A 23,924-nucleotide genomic window follows, 5' to 3' on the forward strand; every position below is an offset into this window, starting at 1 on the left:
CTTACGTAAAAAAAAAAGAGAGAGAGAGAGAAAAAAATGCATTTTCCACTAAAGAAAAGCTCCCGGCAAACACAAGGAAGAAGCGTAATATTGGCAGGAGTTCATCAGAGAGGTGCAGAACATGACTGCTCCCTGGTGTTGTGTTATTAATGAAGGATCAATTCATTAGCCACATGAAAAAAAAGAGAAATGTGCAAGGGGCTCCATATTGGAGAGCACACCTGCAAGAAAAAAAGCTAATGCATTCACTGCTGGATGAAAGCCTGTGCTGATTTGGAGATATTTGCACCTATAGGCTGCATCACGTGGCTTAGCAGGGGCATTGATCACAACAGTGATCAGCTCAGGGAGGGGTGGGGGGATGTCAGGGCTGTCAATATGCAGGGACAGAGCTCCAGGCACAGCTACGAGAAGATGTGCAAATGCAGCTCTGCACAAAAAAAACAACAACAGAAAAATAACGTGTCTGCTTGAAAACAGGCATGCAGCTGTGACTATACAGTACACTGCATGTAAACCGGCATCATGGAGCACACATGCATGCGGATGGGGGATCATGCAGGAGGCAAATAGATGCTGTCAAAGTTGCACATCACATTAAAACGGCCTACACGCGGCTTCCCAAATACTACTTGCGTCCACATCGGCCACCAAATGGCTACAGGCGTCTTGCGAGAACGTGGTTGAGGGAATGCAGCCATTCACAGGAGGTGATATGGCACATTAATTTTCAATTTGCAGCTTCCTCTCCCTCCCGATTCGGCGTTACAACAGTCTCCATCTGACGCTGGGAAGCATATGCGCTAATTATACCTTGGTTATTCTGGCATCCCACTGGGCGAGCGGGGATCTTATGCATCGTCAGAAATAAGAAGAACAACAACAACCAGAAAAATAATAAATAAGAACAAAACACATGTTCCACGCTGCGAATACAAATACGCAGAGAATTCCTACCTGTGCCGTGCGCTAAATCGATGCCCGGTTCGGTGAGTATGTTCGGGTCACTTTGAGATCTGCCTCGTTGCAGACAGCCGTCTAGTCCATCCGATGTAGCCATGGGGGAGAGACAGCGCAGGAATCCTGAATAAAATATTGAAAACCCAACCGGAGGCAGGCAAGGTCAGGAAAAAGGAAAAAAGCGAGCGAGCGATATGTGGATTTAATTCGCTCTGACAACAGCCGCTTTGAGCATCTACCAGGGAGCCATGGCTGAGCAAATTCCGCGCGTGTGCACGTGTGTGTGTGTATGTGTGTGTGTGTCTGGACCGTGTGCGCGCTCGTGTGTGTGTGTGTGTGGATGTGGGAGGGGTAATAGGCTATGCCCCCGATGATGCCAACGGCTTGATGATGCCCATCCCTGCCCGAGCAAAAAAAAAAAAAAAAAAAAAAAACATTCAACACAACCAGCAAAGCATGAAGCACACACTGATTGCATACATGTTAAGGGAATAATTGTGTATTTTTAGGGCCAGAAAAACACTAGTGACACAAATCTTTGCTTATTCTATATTATGCTCCGTAATTTGCTTCAAATTATCCACCAGGTCTGTATAGTATAGAATGAATAATGTATATAATAACTAGGGATGTCCAATGTTGGCTTTATTGCCAATAACCGATATGCCGATATTGTCCAACTCTCAATTTCCGATTGGCTGTTTAACTAATTTAAGGAACATCGCATCTCTCCATATTGTGATGACCCACTGGATGCAAATCCAACAAGGCTTTCCAAATGTAAACATTGTCTGTGCAAAATAAGAAAACTACTTTAACTTAAATTATGGGGAAAATGCCATTTAAGGGGAAAAAAAGGTCTCAAACAACAGTTTACACTCTCCCTCCCTCTATGAGTAAATTCCGGCAAAATCCAAGCATTATTTTATCAGTTTTCATGATAGGCAAAAAACCAATAACGATATTGACCAATATTACATATTTATGCCAAAATCGGGCCAATATTATAACACTAAAATTCCCCAAAATCCAAGCAGTACATGTGACATCAGTAATACGCAGCGCTTTCTAATTAAGCTAATAGCTTCAAAAATGTATTGAAATGTTAATATTTTGCAGTACTTGTTTAAAATAATGCAAAAATGAAAATATTTTTGTCTTAAAACAAAGCAGCTTCCTATCAGTGTCACAGGACTCCATATGGAAGCACCCCATTGGATGACGTATGACGCGACAACGCGGAAGTGAGCTGCCGCCGCCTTAGGAGAGAAATGGCTGCCTACAGGTGCAGCAGCCCGGTGTGGCTGTTTATTCTCTGTAGTTTTTCTGTGTTTATTATCGCAGGCAGTGAAGAAACGCCCGTAGCTCAAGAGCAACATGCCAATGTGCCGGATAATCCGCAAACAGCCGCCGAAACAGCGGAACAAACGGAGAAGGAGACCGGAGGAGCGGAGGAGAGGCGGTGGGAAGGAACCGAGGTTAGAGATGCTGCAACCCAGAAACAAGCCGAACCTGTGGTCCTCCAGTCAACACCGCGGCCCAAAGACGACTTTCAGGAGGAGCTGGTGGTCAGACCGCTGCACTCCGGAGATATTTATGCCAGCTTCCAGTTCCGCACCCTGTGGGAGACGGACTTCATGAGAGGAAACAAAGGTGAGCTAGCTGTTAGCCGTAGATAAACATGTCTTAGAAATCTTCCACGTGTTAGTTTATCACATAGTTATAGAATATATTTATAAGGCAGAAGCTATTCTTCCAGGGCTCTTCATAATTCCATTTGTGACGACACCAAAATGCAGTATGTACGCCTAATGCATAGAAATCAGAATTACACAATACACAAACGGTACATACAAGAATACACATACACAATCCAAACGACATGCATGTTCACAACTCATAGTGAACCAAAAAAAAGCGTACAACACTCACCATTAATTACAGTCACAATATATACAGTATAACTGGAATCTGTCTTGCTGTTGGAATATTTGCAGCTACTACATTTGAGTTTATAATCTATTTTTTTTATTATTGTATTTTACCAGCCCATAAATATTAATAACTGAAATTTTGTGCAGAGTAATAATCTTTTAGTTCTATTTTAAAGTTTCCTAAGTTAATCGGGAAGTGAATTCCATTCTTTCATTGAGTAAATGACTTTGATTTAAGTGAGGTAAAACGATTTCCAGCAGCATATCTTGTTGAATAATTATGTATTTCTGTAGCAAAGGACAATTTATTACACAAAATATTTGACACGTTGTTACTGAAAAGGTCCCAAAACGTCTAAAATTGTCCACCTTTATGAAATGGACATGCATACTGTTTTTTTTTTTTTGTCTAACTTTATAAAGTGTTTAAGCATTTATCCCTGGGAATAAAGTGTCTTAAGTTCATGGTTCAGGTTTGTAGGCGTTTGCCTGCTTCTTCAGAAATCTGACAATGCGATATAGAATAGAATAGAAATATGAAGTGATCCCGAAGTGGACAAATTAAAACAGCAGAAATCATTCCCTGCAGACTGTTTAGGTAATTCTACCAAAAGTAAACCCCCAAACAGCAAGTGTCCATCAGAGTTACTTATTGCAATAAACCATAAGTATGTTCATTCCTGAGGCCAGAGCCAAAACACACTATTACACACTACACACTCAAAGAATTATACAGAATTATTTTTGTGGGCCTTTAAGAAACAAAATAAGACCATCTGCGCCGTCTTAAAGCCTCAGGGTCACGCTGGTCACCTTGGCTCAAAGAAGAAACCTTCACATGAGAGAGAGCACACAGTTAATATATGAAATATGCAAAAGAATAACGTACCCAGTGTCAGCATTTTCCACTCTTGCTGGCAGTTAAAGGTCTTAGAAAAAATCCTGACTTGAAAGCACCTTCTTCTTTATTATTCCCACAGTTTTTTGTTGATTGTAGAGTGATAATACTGGAATACCGTTCCGTTATTGAGGCCACTATTGTAGCTTCACACTAGTCTTGAATTGATAAACTGTAATAATATTCAACGGACTTGACACACATCCCATAAATTCCACAAGTACCCGTTTTTCTGTTGCTCGACAGCTGTTTTTGTTTGTCCTCGCCCTAAACTGTGTTGCGTTGCTTTTCGCAGTCTCCCACTACCGGCTGTTTCCCAAATCTCTGGGTCAGGTCATCTCCAAGTTCTCAGTGCGAGAGCTGCACATCTCCTTCACTCAGGGCTACTGGAGGACCATGCAGTGGGGGCAGCCTTATCTACCGTCACCTCCGGGGGCCGAGCTCTGGGTTTGGTTCCAGGACTCAGTCACAGAGTGAGTGCAGAGCATCAGAAGTGAAATAAATGAACCAAATTAGTGCATCAGTAAGACAAAGGGTGTCATAAAACAAGCATAGAATAGAATGTGCTTTATTGTCATTATACAGTGTACAATGAGAATGGGGAGCTTCTCATTTCCAGTGCAAACACAGCAGAAGGGGAAAGATAAAAGTCTTTAAAAAATCTTAGAGGTAGTGCAAACAGTCTCTATTTACAAATATACAATATAAATGTCACAAACGATAAATATCTTTTAAAAAATATATGAGAATTGTAAAGAAAAATAATGTATTGTACTGTAAAATTAAATGTTTTATTTGTAGTTGATTCTAACTTTTACCTGTTTTCAAAGCCTTCCTGCCCTTTGAAATGGAGGAATAACAGGACAAAAAAAATCTGAATAACTTGTAAAAAATGTGAATTGAAAAGTATAAAACTGTTCCTGTTCAGCATGATGCCATTATTAAAGTAATCTCAGCATCATTCACTTCATAGTTCACTCACTGTTACCCTGTGAAATTCAATGTCATTTCCATCAGTAAGTAGCTGATGCCGTTTAGTAATATTTTCCTGCGGTCACGCTTTGGTAGAAATCTGTTCCATCCAGTTGTAAATGCAGTAGCATCTTCACCCACTCTGGGCAGGAAGGAAAGGTAAACCAGAGGGGAAAAGATGTTTAGAGAGTTCTTTAACAATGTCACATAAGTTGAAAGTTAAAGTGTGGCTATTGCGCAATGAGAAAAGTGGAAATACATCATTTTCGGACATGAACCTGCAACACAAAGAACACATCTGAAAGAGTAAAAGCTTTCAAATGTGAACACGGTATCTCTGTATTATCCTGCTGTCCTGCATGTGCTTTATTTGTCGGCCGTTGAAACGTTTTCTGTGCCGTTTTTAGTGTGGACGCCACGTGGAAGGAGCTGACCAACGTTTTGTCGGGCATCTTCTGCGCTTCGCTGAACTTCATTGACTCCACTAACACCGTTCAGCCCAGTGCCTCCTTCAAACCCCTGGGAATAGGAAACGGTACTCCAGCCTCTCTCTTTTACTATGTGGAGCTCTCCGGTGATGAGCCTGTGTAAAAGCTAATGGTGCGATCAGTCACCTGAAGCTTTTATAGCGTGCCAGCGCTACAGATAGAGATGCTGCTCCGCTGGTCAGTTATGATCCAGGCACCTTGAGTAAACACACAATACAAATATAAAGCGAAAATTGGATTTAACTCATTGGCTGCCAGCTGTTTTCAGAGCAAAGAGCCCCCTACTGCCAGAGTTTTTAAGAATTTTGACAGATTTTTCAAGATCTACAGAATATCAAGTTTTAAGACTACATAAACATTGAAACTATCGAAAGAAAGTGTAGATTCTCTTCTTTCATCAGGAGAAAAAAGTTTGTTTCTAGCATTTTCGGTTCTAAAGTTATCGGCAGCAGAATATAGGGTCGTTTCAGCAAAAACACCTGTTTTTGACCAAAAAACAGAGATAACGAGCTTTTAGTACAGAGAGGCACATCAATCACTTTGATGCCAATATTTTTTGGTTTAGTGACATCCCACACAACTGAACAGTTGTTTACTTATATGAAACAACAAAAACAACTCGGGAAAAAGCATTTTGAGGTCAACTTTTTAACCTTTTGTTAGCTAAATCATTTATTTACAAACAAACAACACAAGTCAACATTTTGGTTCAGAACAATACATCTTACAAAATATAAACAATCTATTTTTCTGTGTGTGTGTGTGTGTGTGTGTGTGTGTGTGTGTGTGTGTGTGTGTGTGTGTGTGTGTGTGTGTGTGTGTGTGTGTGTGTGTGTGTGTGTGTGTGCTCGCTCTAAACTCATCTGACTCGGTTTCGTCAGATGAGCTCAAGAGAGCGGTGGTGGCGAAACCGAAAACTAGCGCAGCTTTGATCGACAGCGGCTTTTGGCAACGGCACTTTTTGCTGTCGCCCCACCATGGTCACTGTCTTTGTCATTCTTTTGGCCCACCGCAACACTGTCACGTTCCAAAACTCCAGGATTTTCACCGACAAGCTCCGACAGACTGTCCTGCAGCCCCCCCAGTCAAAAAACATGATTGAAGTCTATAGACGTCATTGGCAGCGAATGAGTTAAAAAAGCAAAAAGTTGCTAGTTGTGCCACGTTTAGCAACAACAACTGCAACCAAATGCTGCTGGTACGTGGAAATCGGTTTCTCTAGTCACTGCAGCACTTTCAGCTCACTTTTAGGATAGCAAGCATGAATCTCCAGACTTCAGTTTTATTCATTTTGAGCAGTTTTAGAAGTGGGTGTACTCTGCTCTGTGAGATCATTGTTTTGCTGCAAGACTCAAATGCAACTGAGCTTCAGTTCGTAGACAAATGACGTCAGATTTTCTGTCAGAATCCATGTTTTTACTTGATTATAGTTGGCTGTTCTGTCCCTGCAGCAGCAAAACACCTCTGCAATATTCCACATTGCTGACCATAGGTGCAGTATAATGTTCCTTCTGTGTTATCTGGGGCTTGGTTTACATCAGGTGCAATGAGACCCCCGTTGTACCAAACAGTTGGGCTTTCTGTTCAGCAATCTGTAGAAGATCCTCCCAAAAGATATGAGGTTTGTCAAACAGTGCTGTGGCAAAACCAGACGAGCTTTAGTGCGCTTTGATTCCAATTTTGCCAGCTGTCTTTCTAATAGTCATCTACACTGACCTTCATTGGGATTGAGAGGAGTGCCGTTCCTTAAATGTTTTGCTCCGATCTCTTGTGGCTTCCTCGACGAGCCGTCGATGTGCTCTTGGAGGAGTTTTAGAAGGTCAAGTCCTTCTGGGAAGATTCACTATTGTTCCGTTCGTAGATAATGTCTCTCGCTTCAGAGTCCCAGAGCTTTGGAAATAGCTTCGTCATCCTTCCCAGACTGATGTAGCTCAATCACCTTCTTCCTCGTTTCTTCTGAAGTTTCGTTTGAATTTAGCACAGTGTCCTACTGCTGGTGAGAGCTTTCAGCCCTGCTTCCTGCTTCCCTAAATAGTCTCTATCAGTGGCGATTTGACGGAGGAGAGCCTGTTTGTCTCGGCAAAATTTAAGACTTAATTAGTATCAGATAACCTTTTTGCTGTAATGCGTAGAGTAATTTTAACACTATGTTCTGTGTTGGTCAGGTTTCCTTTGTTTTATGGTTGATCTGACACAGTTTAGCATGAGACACACACTATAGTAAAATAAACCATTAAAATAGGTGAACTGTAAATGATTCAGGATTAACTTTATTACATATTTGTGCACTGATGTTTGCTTTTCTGTGTTGAACTTGAAGTGACAGACCATCGCTTCCTTCGCTATGCCACCCTCCCACGTGAAATTGTTTGCACTGAGAATTTGACACCCTGGAAGAAACTCCTGCCATGTGGATCCAAGGTGACTGTCTCTTTATTTGTCTCTCAAAAAGACACATTTGAGATCCATTTGTGTGTTCACGCAGCCAGTTTCTCCTTCTGTGTTTTTGTGTATTCGTGTTGCCCTTTGCAGGCTGGTCTCGCTGTCCTGCTGAAGTCAGAGAAGCTCTTCCACAGCAGTTTTCATTCCCAGGCGGTGCACATCAGGCCTGTGTGTCAGGACTGGCAATGCAAAACCACATCCTGGGAGCTGAGACAGACTCTAAATGTAGTGTTTGACCTGCACAACTCTGGACAAGGCAAACGAGGTGAGCGCGTTCTTCCTGCATTCAGTCCACATCTGAGCTGACGTGAAATCCCCCCCGGCCGTTGTTTGATCCCAGCTGTTTGTTCCTTCAGAGTGGTCTTTATTCAAGATGTTCTCGAGGACCCTGACGGAAGCTTGTCCGCTGGCCTCCTCCAGTAAAATATATATCGACATCACAGACAACCCCGAGGTTTGATTTTCTCATGAATACTCTCAACAGCTGTAAAACATTTTTGCTTTCTCTTCCAGAAAACAAAAGATTACTTTTACTGAATGAGTATTAAATGAGATTATTTGAAACAGATGTAACAGAATATTATTTTGAAGTGTCAATATCTGAATATAGAGATAATATACACTACTGGTCAAAAGTTTTATAACGCCTCAATTTTTCCATTTTTTATTGGAAACTCTGCATGTTAATGTCTCATTGCACTCTGAAATGAAAGCATAGAAAAAATAAAAAACATGAAGTAAAAAAAAATCTGTTTAGAAACATAAAGGTTTTCTAAACTTAAACTTACTTTTGATAAAGTACCACCTTTTGCAGATCGGGCAGCTGAACACACTCGTGGCATTTTGTCCACAATGGAAATCAAATATTCTTTAGAAAGTTCTTCCCAAGTCTGTTACAGAAGTTCCCATAAATGTGTGGTTTTTGTCGGTTGCTTTGCTTTCACTTTTCAGTTCATCCCAAACCAGCTCCATGGGGTTTCAGTCTGGAGACTATGCTGGCCACTCCGTGTTTTCAAGCTTACCATCATGCTCACTAAGATGCACAAATGACACTGAAAGATCCAAAAGTTACCCCCAGAATATCCAAAAATGACACTAAAAGATCCAAAAATGACCCCACAATATTCAAAAATGACACTAAAGGATCCAAAAATGACACTAAAAGATGCACAAATAACACTAGAAGATGCACAAATGACACTGAAAGATCCAAAAGTTACCCCCAGAATATCCAAAAATGACACTAAAGGATGTAAAAATGACACTAAAAAACCAAAAATGACACTAAAAGATCCAAAAATGACACTAAAAGACGTCTGTCAGTTCACCGCTGACATTTTTACATTTCAAGCTGTTCATTGCACTTGAACTACTTGAATTTCAATTTTAAAAAAATGAAAAAGTTGACGTGTTCTGAAACCTTTGACTGGTAGTGTGTATGATCTGTTTTGATCGCAGCAACTCTGGTGTGGTTTTGCAGGGGGAGCACTTTGAGCTCAGTCCGGCCACCTCCCTGCTGAGCCAGGCCATGGTGCTGGGGGATAGACGGACCTTCTCTGTGTATGATCTGACCCAACAAGACACCTTCGGCAGCGTGCGCTCCCTCAACCTGCTGATCCGCTGGAAATCCACTGAAGGTGAGTGGGAAGAGCAGAGAATGACACAGCTTTGTGTAGTAGGCTGGAGAAATGTTGTATTTATGACAGAACAGGAAGGAGATAAAAATCTGTCACCTTTCCCTGCTTGTTAAGTCTCCCTTGGTTTGCTTTGACTCCTGTTCATTGGTTCTAAATGTTGTCTGCGTTCAGCTTGTAGTCATAAAACTATGTTCCTCTAGAAATCTTGTTGCAAATGTTTGTTGCAGATTATTGTCATACAGTTGTTTTCTGTTCACTTTTTATTTCTATAAAGCATAAGGAGCTAATACCATTAAGTTGTAGATTAATGGTTTTACTGACTTTGACCAACATCTTTTAATACAAATCCAACAATAGCCTCTGAAGTACTTTCAGTTTTGATGGCAATGTCACCACAACAGTAGGAAAATTCTGGCATTAACTAGGGATGGGAATTTCGACTAATTTCCGAACCGACTAGTCGCTAATTTTATTGGCAACTAGTCGGTTCGGAAAACTTGCAATTTAACCCCTTAAGCGCCAAAGTTGCAATATTGCTGAACATAACAAGCCATAGCTTCAGATATACTGCCTCGTGTGCCTCATGTACTGTACACCAGGAGATGGCGGACATCTGGAACTTCAATCTGAGCATCAGTTGTGGGCGTGTTTTCATTCAAAGTTTTGGAGTTTACAGAGTTTGAAAACCGAGGAGACGACACTCGCCGTCGGAGCGTATCAGAGCGCAAGACGGCACATTTTAGAGTGAGAAAACTCACCGTACCGAGAGGTCTGCTCAACGCTGACGAAGTACTTTGTCAAGTAATGGCTTACTCATATTCTGAAGAGGAATATTCACCCTCTGATGAAGATGTTCAGTCGTCCACTGAGACAGAAAGTGCCGCTGCGTCTGTGCGTAACGGCAGCGGGTCGGTGCGCCATGACAGTCCACGAGCAGCACATACTGGAGCCGATGCTTTGCTTCGGGGTGGCAGGAAGGGACGTGGTGGGTGTAGCTGGAGTGGTCAAAACACCGCTAATGATGAGGGGGATAGCGGAGGTTGAAAAAAGAGACAAGCATATGCTACTGGCAGGATCAACCAGGTAGCCCAGACGGGACAGAGCTGCATGGCGACGCCCGGTCAGGTAAAGGTAGGCGGTTAAACGATTAAACGACTAGTCGCGCACATCCCTAGCATTAACACTTTGTCTTGCTAATGTGGCTAACATTACATTTAGCTTTGTGAAGCTTAGGAGCATTCAGAGCTGGTGGAAATGTTCAGACTGATCTGAAGCCAGTCAACAAGGACGGAGTGTCGCTTGTGCTTCCACTTCTGCTGCCGTTTACATCCGTTTGCTTCACTCCTGCTCTCATTTCTCACATGTATTGCATTTAAATACAGGAAATTACCCCCCCCCCCCCCCCCCCCGCCAAAAAAAAAGCTGTTCTCATTTACATATTTTCAGTTTGTGTTGTCAGACAACAAAACAAGTATGAAACAGTGACTGAAACACATCAGAGCTGCTGTGAAGCTAAAATACTGACTTTATAACAAGCAACCTTATCTAACAAGCTCACCACACAAAAACAACAGCTGTGCATCACTCAGAGAGAAAATTAAAAGTGACAGAAACACGTTCACATGTGTGCTGGCTGCTGTGTTGTAGATGCAGAGAGAGTCTTCTTCCTGAAGGCGGCGTGTACAGCAGCAGATTAGCTCTATGTGAAGCTGCAGACACTGAAACAGCCCGTTTAGAACAGGGCTGAAGCAAAGAGGGATACAGATGTGGTAAAATTAACTATTTTGGCACGATTTTGAGCAGAAAAGCTGAAAGGACATGTAAGATTTCTGTTAACTTGCTGAAAAGGAGCACAAAATGAGGCCCTTAAAACCAAAATGACTTTAATGTTTGTAGATGCTCTGAGCTCAGAAGCCTCTTGGATGAGAGGGGAAATGTCTGAAAAAACGTACAAGAGAGACGTCTAGTTGCTCGTTACTGAAGCTCCTAGGGTTATGTAGAGAATCTGCACTGGCATCTTAACCCCTTAATGCTGATCGTCATAAATTTGAATCATACATTCAGATTACATCCAAGATAGAGTATCCATTCCTCCAATGCCGCTTTGTGCAGATTCAATACGGACCTCGGAACCTTTTGCAAGCGCTGGTTTCTCGTAGGACCAGTCAGAGTGGGACGTACATTATTATCTATCTGTTACTGTAATAGACAAATCGACAATCTCTACTTAATTTAGCTTCAGTTGGAAAACAAAGACCAAGATAATAATTGTATTTTTTTGTATAAATGCAAATAAACTCAGGCATCAAGAGGTTAAGATACTTTCTGACTGCAACATGTGCAATTAATTTGAAATTTTTTGGGGTCAAACAGTGCAAAAAGAAAAGCTTTCTAGTGACATTGTTCCTCATCATAAATAAAAGACATGCTGTGTATAGCAAACATTAGGGTCTTTACAAAGCAAAGAAGACTGACGGACTGTTCCGCTAATGGAGTATAATCATACGCTTTAACTTTTTTAAATGTAGAAAACAGCAGTGCTTTATTGTCACTTCATTTTCTGCACAGTTTCTCAGGTGTTTAACCATCAAAGCCCGTCTCTCTGCTCTCGGTTTCAGGCGACATGCTGCGGCCTTTGCTCCATGCAGAGCGCTACGTGGCCGGATACGGACTGCAGACGGGAGAGATTCACACGCTCATGTACAACAACCACCCCTACAGGTCTTTCCCTGTGCTGCTGCTGGACTCGGTGCCCTGGTATCTGCGACTCTACATCCACACGCTGACCGTCACCAGCAAGGGAAAAGACAACAAGCCCAGTGAGTGATTCTGAGAGAGCTGAGAAGGACGTGTGCGTGTGCAAACGTGCAACCAGGGTGTAAAATTTACACCGAGAAATGTGCCAAAGCTAGTGGTTTGTCTGTGACTGATGAATAAATGAACGCTGCTGCTAATTCTTAACATTTCTGTGTAACTGTTATTTGGATTAGCTGCTTTATTTTTACTTTACTTCCTGCATGTGCACAGTGGAATCATTCAGAGCTCAAAATAAAAACTGTCATCTTTAGAAATGTGTAGTTTGTCCTGCTGGAACAGAAACACATCCATGTTTATTACCAGGATCATTCCATCTCACATCATCTGATTTTTAAGAATAATTCCTGCTCAACCATCGCTGATTTGCCTGAAAATTTTGTCACATAAAATCGAAATGATTCTAAAGATATTTGTGAAATTTTAGATTGTTATATCACATTTTTTCAGGGATAGAAAATTCCCCATTGGCTCACTTTCAGCATGTGTCTTGGTACATTTTAGGCTACATTTGAACAGCATTGTCTGACAAGCTTTAAAAGAGAAAAACCTGAAACTTTCATTATTTCTCATCGTGCAAATGCTTCAGAATCCGCAAAATTGAAAGGAAAATTAAAAGCATTAAAAGAAAATGAAAAATAACTGCTTTAATATTCATTGTTTATGACATCACAGGCAGTAAAAATGTTTTGTAGTTCATCTTTAGCCAGGAAACAAAGTTAGTTTACTTCCTTTTTGAGTTTAAGAGGAGATACTTTCCCTCCATGCAGGTGCTTCTTTCCACCACAAGGAGGAGCACACGAGTCATGTTTTGTGTTATAAAATCAGAGGTGGAAGTCATTCTGTATTGTCTATCTCGCTTTACATTTGCTGTAACTTTGCCATAAGTGCTGTTTTTAAGCAGTGTTGTTCTACTACTTCATATGCGCATTAAACACCAGCCTGTGTATGAACACTGAAGCGGCGTATCAGTGATAACTCCTGTTTCTGTTCCTCCACCAGGCTACATCCACTACCAGCCATCTAAGGACCGTGTGAGGCCTCACCTGCTGGAGATGCTCGTCCAGCTTCCTCCCAACTCCGTCACGGAGGTCACAGTTCAGTTTGAGAGGGCTCTGCTCAAATGGACCGAATACACTCCTGATCCCAACCACGGCTTCTATGTCGGGTAGGATCGTTTCAGAAGTTTCTAAGAGAAGATGTGAAGTTGTAGATTTGTTCTCTTGTGGAGTTTTTTTGCTTCTAATCTGTGTCCTCAACATTTAGGTCTTCAGTCATCAGCTCTCTTGTACCGAGCACTGTCGCCATGGATACAAACAGCACTCAGGAACGACCGCTTTTCAGTAGCTTGTAAGTATAACTCTTTTGTCTTGAGGAAAAAGCCTCTTATTCTTGTGCTGTTTGAGTTCATGCGGAGAAACACGTTTGTCTGAAAAGTCAAATGATTTCTTGTTTCCTTGCAGTTTTCCCTGTAAAGAAGAGTCCAGCTACTTTGTTCGCGTCTACACCGAACCCCTGCTGGTCAACCTGCCCACTCCAGACTTCAGCATGCCTTACAACGTCATCTGTCTGACCTGCACTGTCGTGGCCGTGGGCTACGGCTCGCTGTATAACCTCCTGACCCGGAGCTTCCAGATAGAGGAGCCCAGTCCAGGACTGGCCAAGAGGATAGCCAACGTCATCCGCAAGATGAGAGGCGTGCCGCCGCTCTGAAGCTGGACAGAAATGCCAAGTGGCTGCGAGAAAACATGTAAGATTCAGGGAAGAACTCAGTCAAGCACTGGTATGAATGTTTTATACACTGTCAGCTGGAAGGTTTTGTTTTTAAATGGAAGAAGACAAAAATCTGTTGAACACTAACCTGGATAGTTTCCTGCTGGCTGAGGACAGAAATTTGGTGGCTGGGAAGTAAAGAGCTTTATTATTGTTTGACACGCAGAAGGAAACAAAGCTGTGTGGTGTGCTACTGTGGCAACTTTTGGGTTTGTAGTTTTTTTTATGCGTTTCAAACCATAACTCCATTACATCATGATACAGCTGTTCAATCTGCTACTATGAAGACATGGTGGTAAAACTAGTCAATTATCCTGAGAATGATTTAAACTGCACTATGAAGACTCTGGGCTCGTCCAGAAAGAGGATTGTCTGGGGTCTCAAGTTGCATTCTGACCTGTTATTTGTTGCTATCTCCCTACCAAGGAGAAAATACGATAAAATTACGCAAAGTCAGAGTGGCTTTACAGTTTTCTATTCACACCGCAGCTATTTCAGGATATTAAAGAATTCTGAAATACTGAGTTTCTCACAGCTCATCAGTAATTAAAAAAAAAAAGTGATCCAGAACTATTTGATCTTTATTTTAACCCTCATGTTGTCCTGCCGGTCAAAATTGGCCCGTTTTAAAGTTTGATAATGTGGGGAAAAAATATATATATTCACAGTGAAACTTCTGATGTCCACATTTTTAACATTTTTGGAAAATCTTTGGACATTTTTGGTGGAAAAAAGAAATGTTAAAAATGTTTCTTAAGAACATTCAACAAAAAATCAACCAAAATCCAGCGAAATTCACCGGATTTTGGTTGATTATTTTGTGAATGTTCTTAAAGAAAATATTAGAAGTTTTACTGATATATATGTAATCACTTTAGATATTTTTGGGATTTTTTTGGGAAGATTTTTAACATTTTTTGAAAATATTTACAAGACATTTGGGGATTTTTTTAAGGGAAACTTTTAAGGAATTATTGGAATTTTCTTCCTGAAGGTTTTGCAAATTTTCAGAAATCTGAAGAATTTTTTTCTGATTTTTTGGATTTTTTTCAGATAAGGAAACTATATTTTTTGATGCCCATAAATGAGGACAACAGGAGGGTTAATCCTGATGGGGTTTTACTGTCTCACATTTGTTTTATACCAGTTTTAAGATATGAAACGAGAACAAACATCTACTAATGTACTGAAAAGAGACAAAACTGGGCTTGCATTTGAACAGACTTCATCATATATTAAGCAAGAACAAACTTTGACATTTGGCAGTTTGTCAGATGCCAAAAATATCAGGATGTCCTGCTACGGTCAGTCAGATTTTGAATTATCAAGTCAGCGTGCTTTTCTGGGCGTCCTGACCCGCGATCCTCTGCAGTTATGTCACACGTTGCAGCATTGTGCACAAGTTTAACCGAGCTGGAGCCGCACAAACAGACGGCAGCTCATTTCACACTACAGACTGCGACGGTCAAAGTTTAAGGCGCAATAGTATGACCGAGTAATGTGTCCCAGTAGTATATATACGCTCAACAAAAATATAAACGCAACACTTGTTTTTGCTCCCATTTTTTATGAGATGAACTCAAACATCTAAAACTTTTTCCACATATACAATATCACCATTTCTCTCAAGCATTGTTCACAAATCTGTCTAAGGGGCCGTTTATACGAGGACCATCCTAACAGAAAACGCAAAAGTGGCGTCTTGTCATTTCACGTTTAGACGAGCGGTTTTGAAGGAAATCTGCGTATATACGGTGACTCTATAGTGTGTGGAATTCGATTGGATATGCATGCCAGGCAGCTGGGTGGCGCTGTGATAAAACTCTGCCATGTCTATGCGCATGCTTACTATCTCCCTTTTCGGATCTCCGCCGCGGTAAATGTTCATGAATGGAATCTGTACAGATTCAGTACGTTTGTTGGTACGACTCCTGTAGTGTACATAGAGCTGCCAGAGTTGCTTGATGGTCCAAAGGATGGAAATAATCACACATCTTTGTTTACGTCCTTGTACCGGCCGGCAAACCAAAGCACGTATGTGACGTAATCGCGTACGCGACGTGGTCAGATCTCGGCAAAGTTTTGCGTTTTGCTGTTTAGACGGAAACGTAACGGCGGAGCGTTTTCTACTTTTCCACTCTGGAGGCCGGTTTCAAACTTTTGCGTTTTCAAGCCCCCAAAACGCCGTCCTCGTATAAACGGTAGGGTGTTTTGTTGAAATATTTTGCCGTTTTCACCTGCAAGCGTCCTCGTGTAAACGGCCCCTCAATCTGTGATAGTGAGCACTTCTCCTTTGCTGAGATAATCCATCCCACCTCACAGGTGTGCCACATCAAGATGCTGATTAGACACCATGATTAGTGCACAGGTGTGCCTTAGACTGCCCACAATAAAAGGCCACTCTGAAAGGTGCAGTTTTTTTATGGGGAGGGGGGGGTCCACTCCTCTTCAAAGGCTGTGTGAACTGGTACACGCTGTCGTATACGCCGATCCAGAGCATCCCAAACATGCTCAATGGGTGACATGTCCGGTGAGTATGCTGGCCATGCAAGAACTGGGACGTTTTCAGCTTCCAACAATTGTGTCCAGATCCTTGCAACATGGGGCCGTGCATTATCCTGCTGCAGCATGAGGTGATGTTCTTGGATGTATGGCAGATGAGCTTCCCTGAGACGGTTTGACAGTTTGTGCAGAAATTCTTTGGTTATGCAAACCGATTGTTTCAGCAGCTGTCCGAGTGGCTGGTCTCAGACCATCTTGGAGGTGAACATGCTGGATGTGGAGGTCCTGGGCTGCTGTGGTTACACGTCGTCTGTGGTTGTGAGGCTGGTTGGATGTACTGCCAAATTCTCTGAAACGCCTTTGGAGACGGCTTACGGTAGAGAAATGAACATTCAATACATGAGAAACAGCTCTGGTTGACATTCCTGCTGTCAGCATGCCAACTGCACGCTTCCTCAAATCTTGCAACATCTGTGGCATTGTGCTGTGTGATAAAACTGCACCTTTCAGAGTGGCCTTTTATTGTGGGCAGTCTAAGGCACACCTGTGCACTAATCATGGTGTCTAATCAGCATCTTGATATGAAACACCTGTGAGGTGGGATGGATTATCTCAGCAAAGGAGAAGTGCTCACTATCACAGATTTAGACAGATTTGTGAACAATATTTGAGAGAAATGGTGATATTGTGTATGTGGAAAAAGTTTTAGATCTTTGAGTTCATCTCATAAAAAAATGGGAGCAAAAACAAAAGTGTTGCGTTTATATTTTTGTTGAGTGTAAATATATGCTGCATGAAACGGTGCATACTTTGTGCAGCAGTAGTGTGTACTCTGGGAGGTAAAAAGACAGCATATGCAGCCCCATTCATATTTTTTTTGGACTTGCTTCATTGTAGAAAAAGGAACAGTCCTCTTACCAAACATTGAATTTGCACTGATTTTTGGATGCATGCTTGAATGTTAAATGTGCAAATGTCTGAATGTCTCCATATTTAACTGCCTTTGGCTTCATTCACTCATTTACTCATCAGCTTATTGAAGTTTTAACTTATAGCAAAAATGCTACACCCTGCAATGAAACAGTATGATGGTTGTTTTTTTTAAACTTTTTACACTTTGTCATGCTCATCGATTCTGTTTTGCTTTCTGTGCGAAGGTGAACAGAATGTGAATGAATCTGTACTGTGTGTGTGTGACAGAACTTAAATATTATTGCCTTTTCAATAAACTGACAAACATCTTTTATTCGGATTAGCGGCAGTGAGAGAAAGTAGGCTGTTGGAGCTTTATTACTTCCCACCGAGTGCCCACATTTTGTGTAAATAGACTTGGCCCCACTTCTGGCAGACGGAGAGAGAACAAACACAGACGTCTCTGTGTTTGGACGGTCAGCGATTCTCACCCCTGCACGTTTGCCAACAGCGTGGAACAAAAACAAAAGGAAAAGCAGCATTCCACATAAGTGATTTTCATATCTGATCCACTGCAATACTACGTCTTCCCTCTGGGCGAGTAGGTGTTTACAGCCCGAGAACACAACGCTGTGAGAAATGTTCAATTATGTAGGCCTCACTTTATTTAGCACATATGTTTAGAGTATATACTGATGGTTCCACTTCATTAGTGACAAAAAAAACGAATCTGCCTGTTTGAGCTGTTAGATGTTGGGCTGCTGAAACCCCGAAGCGCCACAACTTCCCGCTTGTCTCTTTAAATAATCGTGTTTAAACCACGAAGCAATTAACATTTCTTGCTACATTTCATCATTTGTTCTTGTAGCCCAGCTCTCACCTAAAAAAAACTACTTAAAAAAAAAAAAAGCCTGTGAAATTCAAAACCAGCAAGGGGGTTAATTAACACATTTCTAGGCACACATATAAGATATGTTTATTCTTTATTCTCCAGAAACCTACACGACTACAACTCTTACAGAAATATTGCTACTTAACTGTGCTACTATGCAGCTGATCAAACTGTTACAAATGGGCAGTTTATGCAACATTTGTATCCAAGAATCCAAACAAGCGCACACTGGGATGTAGCTCGGCTGGCGGTCCGATCAACACGGCTCACTGCAGGCGTGACCACAGGTCGTCCTGCAGCACTTCTGCGCTCCTGGACAATGACCATCATGATAGCAGTGCTCTGCACACATCTGGGTGGGCGGGGGCAGAGGGCAGCGACCTTTCTTCACTGGCAGAGCAAAGACAAAAACGCAATCAGTTCACGAAATTCTGTATTTAACTTGGTGATCAAAACAACAAGTCAGACAAAAATAAGCAACAAAATATTACATTTTACAAATATTACAAAAAATAAGACACCAAAAGCAAGAAACAAAAATGACAAAAAATTAGACGAACGGTATAAAAAAAACACAAAAAGACAAAATATTTGATAAAAGTACAAAACAACAAAAAATTGGACAAAAAAATTATACCGATGATACAAACGAGACAAAAAAAATGACAAAAAAACCCACAAAAATACAGCAAAACACAAATTGACAAAAATAAGACAAAAGTACAAGCAAGACAAAAAGGTAACACACAACTAGAAAAACATGAGACAAAAGTCAGACAAAACAAGAAAAAATATTACAAAAATGAGACACAAAACACCAAAACCGAGAAACAAAATCACAAAAAAAATGAGACAAACGACATGAAACAACACAAAAAAATTGATAAAAAAAGGTACAAAACAACAAAATAATGGACAAAAACAAGACATAAAATTACACCAATGATGCAAAAAACAAAACAACCTAGCTAAACCCAAAACAGCAAAAAAGCAAGACTCAAAAACACAAAACAAAAAAATTACAACCCCCCCACAAAATGACAAAAATAATACCCAAACACAAGCGAGACAACAAGGAAAGCCAAAACAACAAAAGGTAAACAAAAAAGACAAAATATTACGAAAGTGAGACAATTAAAAAAGAATAATGAACAATCTAGCATTTTACTTTATGATCAAAACAACTTGTCATGGTCTATTATGAATTTACAATCTGCAGTTAATGTCTTCTCTGTAATTTCTACACTTTATAAAGCCGTCCCACATGCTGGATTGGACCCTCTGGTGGTCCGGTTTTGGCCCGTGTGCTGCATGTTTGACCCCCCTGCGCTACATTAGGTGTATGAGCGAGGTTTTTGCTCTGTATCTCACCTATGTACGGCGCCATGCAGTCATGCCCACATCCATTGGAGCAGCACTTCTCATCTTTGGAGCAGTCACTGTCATTGTAGCAGAATTCAGCGCAAGCTCCGGCACCCCAGACCCAAGGACACACTCCTGGCTTTGCTGAAGGGGAAGAAAAAAATCAATTTACACTAAGGGTTTTGAAACAGAGAGTCTCCACAGTGCCTTTCTTCACTGGCAGAGCAAAGACAAAAACACAGTCAGTTCACGAAATGCTTTATTTAACTTTGTGATCAAAATAAGAAAAGTCAGACAAAAAAGACAATATTACATTTTACAAATAAAAATTTTTATGTAACAAAAATGTGACATAAAATGAGACATGAAACCTCAAAAGCAAGAAACAAAAATGACAAAAAATTAGACAAATGACATGAAACAACACAAAGAGACAAAATTTTTTACAAAAGTACAAAACAACAAAAATTGGACAAAAAATTACACCAATGACACAAACGAACCAAAAAAAAAACAAACGACGTAGCTAAAGACAAAGTGACAAACACAAGCGAGACAATAAGGAAACCCAAAACAACAAGACTCAAAAAACAAAAAAAACATTACAAAAAGACAAAGCAAAACACAAAATGACGAAAATAATACACAAAACACGAGCGAGACAACAAGGAAAGCCAAAACAACAAAAGGTAAACAAAAAAAGACAAAATGTTACTAAGGTGAGACAAAGAACAATCTAGCATTTTACTTTATGATCCAAACAACTTGTCATGGTCTAGAAATTATTTTAAATTCACCATTTTATAAATTTACAATCTGCAGTTAATGTCTTCTCTGTAATTTCTACACTTTACAAAGCCGTCCCTCAGGCCGGATTGGACCATCTGGCGGGCCGGCTTTGGCCCGTGTGCTGCAGGTTTGACCCCCCCCCTGCGCTACATTAGGTGTATGAGCGAGGTTTTTGCTCTGTATCTCACCTCTGTACGGCGCCATGCAGTCATGCCCACATCCATTGGAGCAGCACTTCTCATCTTTGGGGCAGTCGCTGTCATTGTAGCAGAATTCAGCGCAAGCTCCGGCACCCAAGATCCGAGGACACACTCCTGGCTTTGCTGAAGGGGAAGAAATAAATCAACTTACACTAAGAGTTTTGAAACAGAGAGTCTCCACAGTGCTGCTTCATGCTGGAAGAAGCCCTTTGATAGAGCATCCAGGGCTGATTTCCATTTCACTGAGGAGATTTAAGATTTTAACAGCGGCCCTACTTGAGAGAAAAGCTAAACTTTGTGGCTTGTACTGAAAGCAGGAGGGACACAGACAGCTCCACAGTCAAAGACACAGCATTTGTGGTCTGCAGGACATTCTTCATCACACTCGCACCCGATATGTGATGGGACAACATTAAGGCGACATGGGCAGTGGCCTGGTTTTGGGAGACTCACTGAGAGAAAGAGGCAGTGGAGCAGAAACAGGGAGACAGATCAGCTGTGGTAACCGGGGTGACATTAGTGACAGCGTCTGGTTGCCAGCAAAGTTGTCTAATGAGACATTTGAGAAGAAAACTAGTAGATTATACGTGAAATGCATCAAAATGAACTTACCTGCAGCAAAACCAGAGTCAAAGTGCACCACTGCACCAAACGCAAAAATCAGTACACAAACTGTGGACCAGAGTTTGTCCATGTTGACCTCCTGCTCAGAAGAATGTGCTCCTGTTTGGACAAATCTAACAGAATATAACCTGTAGGCTGAGCAGCAGTCACAGGACGCTGGACGCTGGGTCCCTGTGCCTGCAGAGTTACAGGACAGCACACACTTATCCCAAAAGAAGCTGTAATTGAGTAACTTTTGGAATTACATGTGAAAGATCTGGCTTTTTTTAATTACTTGGTGTATTTTTTTGAAAGTTGTTCAAATTGTGATAAACATTTTGCTTTTAATTATTAGGGTCAATATATAATTATGGAACTTTTTGTCACATAATTGACGTTTTTGCTGTTTTCAGGCCTAAAATCGACTCTAACCAAACACCACATGGCATTTTAGAGAAAGATTCTTCTAAATATTATATATACAATTGAGTAAAACTGAAATTTAAGTTATTTCTAAAGTATTGTAGTAAACCTGTTGACTACTTTATATTAAATAAGTCAGAAAGCCGTGGAGTCTTCCAGTCTTTTCTTCAGGAGGAAATGACATCATGTGGAGCAGGTCATGTGATCTGGAATTAACACACTTCCTGGAGAGGAGTTTTTGTAATGGGAACTTGGTGGAAAGTGATTTCTCCAACACAGATACAATTTGTTATTTTCAATATAAAATGTGATATATTGCCAAAAAAGAAATATTATGATGATTATCCCAACTTAATAAGAAGAACTCAATCCAAACTATTTTTGAATCAGTTCATATTATTATTGTTTAGCTCATTAGAAGGTAGGGCGCCACAGTGGCGTAGTGATAAATCTTGCATACATTTTTACTAAAAGTTTAAAAAAATGTTTTTTTTTTATGTTCATTATGATCATGGGGCTGCACAGTGGCACAGTGGGGTAAGTGGTTAGCACTTTCACCTTTCAGCAAGAAGATCCCCGGTTCTTATCCTGGCCTGGGATCTTTCTGCATGGAGTTTGCATGTTCTCCCTGTGCATGCGTTGGTTTTCTCCGGGTACTCCGGCTTCCTCCCACAGTCCAAAAACATGCTGAGGTTAATTGGTTATTCTAAATTGTCCGTAGGTGTGAATGTGAGTGTGATTGTTTGTCTGTATATGTAGCCCTGTGACAGACTGGTGACCTGTCCAGGGTGTTCCGAGTCAGCTGGGATAGACTCCAGCACCCCCCATGACCCTAGTGAGGATAAAGCGGTGTATAGAGAATGGATGGATAATTATAAGGTGGTTGTTATTAAACTGGGACAATTATTTAGTTGACATTTTAATGATATCCAGTAATTTTTATCAATAAGTGATTGTTTCCACAATAAATAATTCTGGAGTCTGTAAAGACATGATCATGATGAACATAAAAACATTGTTTATTTTACTTTTTATAAAAATGTATGGAAGCTATGTCCCATGGACTTCAAAAGTCCCTCAGTTATTGAATGACTCATTAATAATTGAGCTACAATTTTGAAAATGTGCAAGAAGAGGAGGATAATATGAAGTATTTATTAGTTAAAGCTGTTATTGATCATGTTTATGCATTGAGCTTTATTGCTGCTATTTATTTTTATTTTAAATTAGCACTTTATGCTGATACTCGGTTGCATGCATTGCACTTTTACACTGTTTTTCTTTCTCTTTTGCTCCATTTTTATTTGGCTTAGATGGTCACTTTTATGCAAAATGTCCCTTGAAATTAAATCTTAACGAATACTTTCAATTCATAGCATATAGCAAATAAATAAAAACGTAAGAACATTAGGTGACGCATTAAATTGTGTCCCTTCAAACAATTCTCCACATCATGTTCTCAGTGTCCCTGTGCTGCCATCTATTGATTTAAACAGGAGTTGCATGTCATGAGTTATGTGAGAGGTGCTTTAGTACTATGATCTGACAATTAAGTTATTCAGAACCAAGATGGTGTATTTTACCAGGACAAACCAACTTCTATAGGAGACAATACAGGTGAATTATTGTTACGGCCACCAGTATTGATGTGCCGTCCGTTTTGAGGGGGTGTTTTGTTGGGCCTTTTGTTTGGGGGAGATTTGTGTGTAGGTTCAGCTGTGGCTTGTTGTAGAGCCTTTTGAAGCCCCAGCTGCCAGCCGTTTCAGCTGACGACCAAGCTGATGACAACCTGCACTTTCGTCTGGTTCTCCCCGCCCTCCGGCCATCTTGATTGGACCACCCTCCAGCTCCTCCTCCCTGGACCAATCGGAGGCAGCAAAGCACCACACCTGTGGACTATAAAGCCCCACCACGCCATTAGGCTTGGTGGCTGGTGTTTAGACCAGTCCACCCTGGTGCTCTCTTTGTTTTGTGTGGTCCTGTGTGGTCATTCGGTCTGGAAGCACTTGTGGTGGGTGCTCCAGACAACTCCAACCTTCTGTTGGCTTTAGTTTAGTGTGGAGACTGAGGCTCCACTTCGTAGTCTGCCAACTCTGTGTAGAAACCACTATGTATGTTGAGCTGTTGTAAACTATGCTCATTATGTACATCGTTCCAGAGGCACCAGTTTTATTTAGTTTGTTTGTACACCTTTTGTATTAGTTTCTGTTTCTGGTGGCGGGTGTTGCTTCTGTAGTTCTGTTTGGCTAGGGAGTTTAGTTGTTTTCTTTGTGTTTAGCTTAGTTGTAAACTCTGTTAGCCGTTATGTTTTATTCTGTTCTTT

At 41.0% G+C, this 23,924-nt stretch overlaps 3 protein-coding genes across 5 annotated transcripts in view; 1 reads left to right on the forward strand and 2 right to left on the reverse strand.

Moving 5' to 3' along the window:
* The window catches only part of phactr3a (phosphatase and actin regulator 3a), a 50,810-nt gene extending 49,533 nt beyond the window's left edge, over positions 1-1,277 (reverse strand). The window contains 1 exon segment of the mRNA XM_051950199.1: positions 958-1,277. Coding sequence (XP_051806159.1) covers positions 958-1,060 — 103 coding nt within the window. The 5' untranslated portion in view covers positions 1,061-1,277.
* Positions 1,278-2,195: 918 nt separating this feature from the next.
* On the forward strand, positions 2,196-17,672 carry pigt (phosphatidylinositol glycan anchor biosynthesis, class T). The gene is made up of 11 exons (XM_051950198.1): positions 2,196-2,613; positions 4,088-4,265; positions 5,172-5,299; positions 7,573-7,673; positions 7,785-7,959; positions 8,051-8,148; positions 9,175-9,331; positions 11,950-12,150; positions 13,148-13,313; positions 13,412-13,495; positions 13,609-17,672. The coding sequence occupies exons 1-11, from the start codon at positions 2,232-2,234 to the stop codon at positions 13,856-13,858; spliced, it is 1,920 nt and encodes a 639-aa protein (XP_051806158.1). The 5' UTR covers positions 2,196-2,231; the 3' UTR covers positions 13,859-17,672.
* Positions 17,673-18,298: 626 nt separating this feature from the next.
* On the reverse strand, positions 18,299-21,352 carry wfdc2 (WAP four-disulfide core domain 2). 3 transcript variants are annotated; one of them, XM_051950202.1, is made up of 5 exons: positions 21,188-21,335; positions 20,884-21,027; positions 20,564-20,698; positions 19,596-19,730; positions 18,299-18,614 (listed from the first exon to the last, which is right to left on the reverse strand). In XM_051950202.1, exons 1-5 carry the CDS (start codon positions 21,267-21,269, stop codon positions 18,481-18,483), a joined length of 630 nt encoding a protein of 209 aa, XP_051806162.1. In that variant the 5' UTR covers positions 21,270-21,335; the 3' UTR covers positions 18,299-18,480. The 3 variants fall into 3 exon arrangements, with proteins under 3 accessions (XP_051806162.1, XP_022076226.2, XP_051806163.1); XM_022220534.2 differs by lacking the exon at positions 20,884-21,027 and having other exon boundaries at positions 21,188-21,352; XM_051950203.1 differs by lacking the exon at positions 19,596-19,730 and having other exon boundaries at positions 21,188-21,347.
* Between the last annotated feature and the right edge of the window lie 2,572 nt (positions 21,353-23,924).

The sequence above is a fragment of the Acanthochromis polyacanthus genome, chromosome 6 (assembly GCF_021347895.1).
Source record: "Acanthochromis polyacanthus isolate Apoly-LR-REF ecotype Palm Island chromosome 6, KAUST_Apoly_ChrSc, whole genome shotgun sequence".
Lineage (NCBI taxonomy): Eukaryota > Metazoa > Chordata > Actinopteri > Pomacentridae > Acanthochromis > Acanthochromis polyacanthus.